This window comes from Athalia rosae, chromosome 8, assembly GCF_917208135.1.
Source record: "Athalia rosae chromosome 8, iyAthRosa1.1, whole genome shotgun sequence".
Taxonomy (NCBI): domain Eukaryota; kingdom Metazoa; phylum Arthropoda; class Insecta; order Hymenoptera; family Athaliidae; genus Athalia; species Athalia rosae.
In genome coordinates this window covers 7629168-7637350 of record NC_064033.1, presented here as the reverse complement: position 1 = coordinate 7637350, position 8183 = coordinate 7629168, and the positions used below count along the sequence as shown (strand labels likewise).

At 40.3% G+C, this 8183-nt stretch overlaps 1 protein-coding gene across 1 annotated transcript; it reads right to left on the bottom strand.

The window, feature by feature from the left end:
• Positions 1 to 251: 251 nt before the first annotated feature.
• On the bottom strand, positions 252 to 7648 carry LOC125502144. Its single transcript, XM_048659909.1, has 2 exons — positions 5710 to 7648; positions 252 to 5650 (listed from the first exon to the last, which is right to left on the bottom strand). Exons 1-2 carry the CDS (start codon positions 7646 to 7648, stop codon positions 252 to 254), a joined length of 7338 nt encoding a protein of 2445 aa, XP_048515866.1.
• Between the last annotated feature and the right edge of the window lie 535 nt (positions 7649 to 8183).

The window sequence follows — 8183 nt, the reverse complement described above, 5'->3', positions numbered from 1 at the left end:
TGGTGTTGCCCTGAACATCGTCATAAATGAATTTGAAATACCCCGGTTCCAGATAACCCTCCAGAACTAACTGCGTGAGCATGTTATCCTTTTCACATCCCATTGGATTATTATAGAAAATGAATATTTCCTTTTGACGGAATTCTACTGTCATCAGGTTGTCTATTAGATCCCAATTTTCCCGTATAACGATTGGTCTGTCTCTAGTCATTTTCGGCATTTTCTAAAATGAAAAGGTGCATACATGAGTTTTATATGCGAGTAGGGTCATGTGTTTGGTGCATCATCCTTTTTAGTTTATTACGGTGCACTACCCGGTTATTGTTTTTTACTTTGATCCTAACGTTCTGATTATTTAATATCTCTAGAACCTTGTACGGACCCGTATAATGATCTCCGAATTTGCCATCCCTTGGTTCCTTTAGCAAAAATACCTCGTCTCCTTCACTTAAATGCAAAGGGTTTATTTTCCTGTCGTAATAATATTTATACCTTTCTTTGGCCTTTATCAAATTTTCTCGCGCTTCCGTCTGCAAATTCTTTAGCGTGGTAAATAACTGTTTCAAGTAATCCTCGTAACTTCTGTCGAGTCGTTCGTCTATCGTCGTATGTTCGGATGGTAACCTAGCTAGCCTTCCGAATACCAATTCGTGGGGCGTGAATTCAGTTCCTTCATGTACGCTAGTATTGTAAGAAAACATAGCACAATCCAGCCATTCATCCCAATTGTTGGTTTTCTTTATATATTGTTTTAAATATTCCACCAATACATGATGCGATCTTTCTATTGAACCGTTCGATTGAGGGTGAAATGCCGTTGTTCTACATTGTTTAATCCTGAATTTCTTAGCTACAGCTTTCATAAGTGAACTAATTAAATTAGCGCCCTGATCTGTTAATATATATTTTGGGGCTCCGAATTTAAAGAATACATTTTTTATTAATGCTTCTGCTATTTTGGCTGATGTTGTGGTTTCGAGGGGTATTGCCAAGCAATATTTAGAAAGCTGATCCTGTATGGTTAATATATATTCATTCCCTGAAGGGGAGGTAGGTAGAGGACCTACGATATCCATTGAAATTTTATCAAAGCTAGCACCGGGTGTATCGGTAAGAACCATGGGTTGCCTTGTTTTTACTCTGGTCAATTTTTTTAACTGACATTCCAAACAATTCCTAATATATTCCTCAATCTGGGCTTTCATATTTGTCCAATAATAATATTGTCTGATTCGACGATATGTCTTAATCATCCCCTTATGTCCTCCTATCGGTGAAGCATGATATTCCCGAATTAGCGATATTCTTTCATCTTCTGGGGGTATTTTAATGAGGTTTTTGCAAACTATAAATTTACATGGGGTATCGTAAAAGAGCTGCTGTAATTGAAGTTTAATTTTGCTCCAGCTGAGGTGATCTATGTTTTGTGTCTCTGAAATTATTAGGGTGTCCAATTGTAATTCCCGTACTACCTCGAGTAAAGATTGTAGTGCATCCTTGAATATACCCTCATCTAAATTCGTATGTATGGTTTCTTTTATTGCTAAACCTACATAGCGGGTTTTCCCACTCTCCTGAATTTTTGGTCTGCCCAGCATCACGTCTGTAAAGGGGGGTAGTTTACCCGCGGATTGGAGATTTCTAGCGCCCTCGTCGCATGGTTGGCCATGTGTGGTTATGAAAAATACTAAATTTCCCTTCTGAAGTGCGAGGTTGTCTCGAGTTTCAGAGAATTGACGCGGCTCTGGTTCCATCGGAAAATCGTCACGTGGCCCTGGCAAAGGGTTGTCCTCGTCTTGGCTTGGAATAATTTCTGAATCGGAGTCGGTTGAATATTCAATATTAGGTCTAAACCCTGCGTCTCTTTCGTCATCGTCAGAGTCTTGATCGCTGTCTTTATTGTCGCTGAGTATAAATTCTCGCGAGTCAAAACATGGTTGGTCATCCTTATCTGTATCGCATGATTCTGAGTCACTCCTGTTATGTTGGTTGGAGCTTTGGCGGCTGCAGTCATCGTCAGTTATCTCGTCGAGATTCTGGGTATGGTTGTTTCCATTTAGGGGATCAGAATACCACTGTGGCTTTCGAATGTTGTTTCTGTCGCGCAATATTCGGTGTGGTATTTTTATTTGACTATGTTTGGGTTTCGCTGTTGATGGCGTCGGTGTGGCGCAGTTGGCGTTTGAGATATCGTTTTCACTTGGCGGTACTTGATAAGGGTCGTCCTTAGCTGAGTTTGTTATTGGACTGGTTGGTTCGCTGGTACTGTTTATTTTATTCTCGTATATTAAGATCGTGAAGGGCTCGGGAAATATGATTCGTATTTTTTCTTCGACATCCGGCCAACTTAATTTATCGAGTCCACAACCTATCTTGGGCATAGCTATCTTATAACAGTTTAATTTAATGCAGAGATTTCTTAATGCGCATAAGCTTCGTTCGATTAATTTTATTGTCGGTTTACCGTGACTGACTTCTTTGGTGATAAGGTAAAATATATATCTCTTGCCATGTGGTAGATAAGCTACTTCTCCGATTGTTTTATTTTGGTTCTTCAACATGCGGACTCCGCGAAATCTTTTCCTAAATTCAAGGGCTATTCCTGCTCCCATTCTGAAATCTTTAGCTACGCAGTGCGCTAGTGAATATTCTTCACTTGCTGTGAATAAGTCTCCTGAGACTATTTTTATGTTGTCGCTTGTACTTGGTCGTGTTTGATTTATTTTGAGGATCTTCTGATTAATTTCTATCGGATTTCTGGATAATGCGTCCGCGTTTAAATTTATTTTTCCTGCCTTATACTGGACTTTATATTCGTATTCGGCTAATTTTAATCTCCATCTCACTAGTCTAGAAGTGGGATCCTTTACGGAATGTAACCACATTAGGGGTCGATGGTCCGTGACAAGTGTAAATTCGTTTCCATATACATAAGCCCGAAAATGATTTACCGAGTATACTATCGCAAGAAGTTCTTTTTCTATAGTTGAATAATTTTGTTCTGCGCTATTCAATAATCTTGAAGTATAGGCTATCGGAAGGTCTTTTCCTATGGGACCTTGGCTTAGAATTCCGCCTATCGCGTAGCCAGATGCATCTGTAGTTATCACGAAGGGTTTTGTAAAATCTGGGTATTGTAATATTGGCTTACTGCATAATTTATCGCGTAATTCTATAAATGCTTTTTCTTGTGATTCTTTCCAATGAAACGGTATTTCCTTTTTTAGTAAGTTTGAGAGAGGTTTCGCTATTTTTGAAAAATCGGGAATAAATCTTCTGTAATATCCGGCTAAACCGAGGAATTGTTTGATATTTTTAGCGTTTTTAGGTCTTGGAAATTCTTTTACTGCTTCTATCTTTTTGGGATCTGGTTTTAATCCGTCATCACTAATTATGTGACCTAAATACATAACTTCTTTTTTTAAAAATTCGCACTTGTCAGGCTGCAGTTTTAAATTTGCTTCCCTGAGTCTTTCCATTAAAATATTGAATTTAATTTCGTGATTCCGTATTGAACTGCCGTAGATTACTATATCATCTAAGTACACAAAAAGTTCGTTTCCTTGTAATCCTGATAAAACCTGATCCATTAATCTTTGAAAAGTTGCAGGCGCGTTCTTTAGTCCGAACGGCATTCTAGTGAATTCGTAATGTCCATAAGGTGTAGAAAATGCAGTTTTCTCGGCATCTGTTTCTTTCATTTTTATTTGGTGAAACCCTGAGGCTAAATCGAATACTGAAAAATATTTAGCGCTTCCTAATTGATCTAGTATTTCTGTGATATTGGGAAGAGGGTATGCGTCTCCTACCGTCTTTTCGTTTAACGCGCGATAGTCGATGACCGTGCGCCATCGTTTATTGCCTTTGGAATCTGGCTTTTTGGGTACAATCCATAATGGCGAATTATACGGTGAAAGAGAAGGTTTTATGATGTCGTTATCTAACAAGTCTTTTACTTGCTTAGCTATTTCTTCTTTATGTACCGGAGGAAATCTATACTGTCTCGTATTTATTGGAATGTCGTCTGTGGTGGTTATACCGTGTTTAATTGTATTTGTGGCTCCTAAAGGCTCACCCGGAATATGGAACATGTCTTGATTTTTCCTAATTAATTCGTTAACGCTTTCCTTTTCTTCCTGATTCAAGTGTTCTAATCGCAGTAAATTTATTATTTTGTCATAACGTTCTTCGCGTATATTTCTTATGTTGTTTTCCGTATTATCCGAATAATTTATTCGCATAAGTTTTTTAATTCCTGTATCAATTCTTTCATTGTTAAGGTTATTCGAAGGTTCTCCTGAAATTTCAATAGTTAGTCGTGACACATTATTTTTTAAATTATTTTCATCGTTATTTGGACTCTCATCGTCTTGTCGACGAGGAATATTGGAATTCAATTGAAATGGGATCGGCCCGTTAGGCTTATTGGAGGATGACTCATCATCGATTGGATTCTCAGCGTCTTTTTGACGAGGAATATTGGGATTCAATTGAATTTGGATCGGCCCTTTAGGCTTACTGGAAAATGATTTATCATCGATTGGATTCTCAGCGTCTTTTTGACGAGGAATATTGGGATTCAATTGAAATGGGATCGGCCCGTTAGGCTTACTGGAAAATGATTCGTCATTATTTGGATTCGATGTTGGATTTATAGGAGGGTCTGACTTTGTTGGATCTTTTGATATCGTATCGGAGCTAAACATGTGTAATTGACGGTGATTTTTTTGGTCTTCGCCCGGTCCTAAGACCGAAGTCGAAGTCGAAGGTTCGTGAAGTGTCTCCACGGTTTCCTTCCCTATTCTTACGCAATTATTTTCGATATAAGAATTTATCATTGACGTTCCGTTTTTTACCAGAGGATGAATCGCATCGCTCACGCTATCCCTGTGCTTGTCGTATTCTGTAATTGAAGTACTTCGCAGTGGTTTCGCGTCCTTGATCGGTAGTAAAGTTACGGTCGGTATTACCAATTCTAAATCCTCTTCCCTCGCATTTATTGCTCTAACATATGCTCGCCCGTTTACGTTTTTTACTATTGCTCCTCCTAAATATAATCCTTCTATCGTGTTTAGTTTTGGTAAATAACCTTCTTTCATCTCCTGGTTTCTTATCTTGATATAAAATCCTACGTTTGTTCTCCCGGGTAAGAGTACCGTCTCTCGATTAATGAAATGGAAAAATTCGTTATTTACTTCGACCCACTCGTTTTTATAATTTATGGTCGCTCCGTGCGTGTCGAAAAAATCTGTTCCAAATAGCGCGTCCTGTTGGATCGGAAAGTCGTTGGTGACTAAGTGGAATTCAACTATTATATCGCGGATATTTATTTCGACTGCACCTAAAGTTTCTACGTAACCGTCGGTTATTCCTGACAGATTTAATATTTCGTTCGGATTGATATTCGTCGAGGTTGCTAGTGCTCCGATCTCTAGCAAATTTGGTTCTGCACCTGTATCAATAAGGATGTTTATATCGGTCCTTAAATCGTCCGAAGATGCCCTAATTGTGGGCGACGGTTTTTTCTTACTTAATCGGACCGTCGAGGCTCGGACTCGTCTGCAGTTATTTGGATGGCTCGTGTGGCCTTTGTCTCCTTCGGGACCTCCTGGGCGCCATTCCGATTTCCAGGGGGTCGCGTTTCGTTTCCCTGATTTTGGGAAGTTCCTGGTTCATTTCGTTTCGCGTTATAATATTGTCTGGACCTACACTCGTCTATGGTGTGACCAGGTTTACGACAGTATTTACAACTGACAGGGGTTTCAAGTGGACGTCGCCCGTCGTATGGTGGTCTGCTATTTTCTCTCGCGTCTTGAGAGGTTCCAGCGCGGTTTCTCGTGTTATCGCGATCGTACTGGGGTCTTTCGAATTTAACACGTGGCCCGTTTTCCTGGTTTCGGTAAAAATTGCCCTGATCTTCCGATCTACGGTAATTTTCGCGGTCCGAGTTTCTATTATTGCGGTAATTATCCCTGTTTGTATAATAATTCGAGTTTCCCTGGTAGGGGCGGTTTTGATTGGGGTTATCGCTACTCCTACTGTATTCCGAATTTCTTTGTCTCGACTGTTCGGGGTTGTAATTCGGATTCCTTTGGTAGGGGCGGTTTTGATTGTAACTATCATTATTTCTACCGTATTCCGGATTTCCCTGATACCGACGGTTTTGGCGACAATTATCGGAGTAGTGTCCTACGCGTTGACAGAGAGTACATATGGGCGATTCCTGCCTTATGATATTAGCATCAGCTCGGCGCAAAAATTGATTAGTGTTTCTATCTTCTCTTCGATTTTCTACCCGGTCTTCGAATCGTCTGCTTATCTGTATGGCTTTCGAAAATGCCTCCTCTAGCGTGAGTGTTCCCGATAAAGACAAGGAATTTTGATGTTCGATCGGTAAGCCTAGCGTAAAACTTTGCAGCGCTTCCGTTTCGAGATCCTTTCGCGTTCGTTTTGATATTCGTCCGGTTTGACGCCTTTCGCTTTCCAGTATCGCGGTAATGAGGTCTTTTACTCGCCCTATGTAATCGAGCATGTGTTCATCCCGTTTTTTAAGGATACAAGCTAGCTCTCCTCGATAAACGTTCGCAGATTTGGAAGGACCAAAGGTTTCCATCAACTTATCTATCAATGGTTCTAGATCGTCAAACTCGGTATCTTCTACAAGTGCGTATGCGCGACCGGTTAATTTACCTTTTATGCCGCGTATAAGTCTGAGTTCTGCCCCCGGCATAATGGTTTTTTTGGCTCGTTTACAAGCTCTAATCAAATGCATTACTGAGGTGTTCGCACCGTTGAAGGAGGGAATGTCGGAAAGAGCTTCTTTGAGAGTAATAGATGATTCTAACATGGTGTCGCGGCGACCCTTTTTTCCTACGTGACGCTTTGATTTTCTTAAAGGTTTTCGTGGCCTTGCCGCAATTTCATCGTCTTCATCTGAGGTGGTTTCGCTATCGGACGACTCAGATTCCGAACTGTATTTGGGAGTTTTGCGTGATTCTGTCTTTCGAGGTCTCCGCGTTTTCCGCGGGTGACTCACTTCGTCGTCGTTGGACGATTCGGTTTCCGATCTATTATTTCTAATTAATGATTTGGGAGGTTTCCGTGAATGTTTTAATTTTTCTTCCTCGGAGGATTCAGTTTCCGAGCGCGTCTTTCTAACGTTACGCGGTTTTTTGGTTGCTTTCCCAGGGTTTCGTGAGCACGACGGTTCGCCATGGTTCGATAATTTCCAAGATACATCGCGTTCGATTGATTTTTGTTTTATTCGAGGTACTATTGTTTTATCCATATCTTGATCGTTATCTGATGTTTCGGATTGTTGTTTTGACTGTACTCCCGCGATTTGTAGCTTTAATTTTTCTATTTCCTCGAACATTTGAAGTTCCGTATTTTTTGTCGTTTTTACTAATTCTGCGGACCTCTTATCCATCTCCTCTAGTTTTCCCTTAATTGTTTGTTCGGCTTTCTGAATTTCCCGTTCCCGTTGTGTTAATTTTTGTTTTTCCGATTCTAATTCCCTTTCTTTCGATACAAGAGTTTTATCCCGATCTTCGTGTGCTAGGGTTAACCGCGCTAGCTCCTCCTCCGTGAGAGGTTTAGGCACCCTAGTCATTGATTGACTTCGCGTAGTTGGTCTTTTTTCCGACATGACTAATTTTGAGGAGTTTAACCGTGTGACTTTACCCGTTCGATCAGTGAGTTCCGAAATCGTTTACCCCCGGGTGATCTATTTTACAACATACTTCTTTAAATCCCATCTTTACGTAATCCTTCCTTTTCGAATCCCACCGCTGTCACCATTTTATGTCACATACGGGGTTGGTCGCGAACTAAATTAATATCGCGGATCGTTCACGTCCTACTCCGATGGCGACGACAATGCCTCCGATTTGTACACATGTACGGGGATACGGGAGGCTGGAAGGAATTAATAGAATATGGGAAGGTTCGGGGAGAAAGTAATGAACTTAATTCTTAAAGATGCGACTTACCTTTGTCTGGTGTAGCGTGCTAGGGCGAGCTGGGTGGTAGTTGTTAGGTACAGCAAATGAACTCACACCAAATTAAAGTCTCAAGCAATTATTAAGGATATAATTAGAAAATGGCAAATAAAATGACTTCACAAGCGATGCAACTAATGATAATAGCAAAATAATGATAATGATAAAATTATGAAAACGATG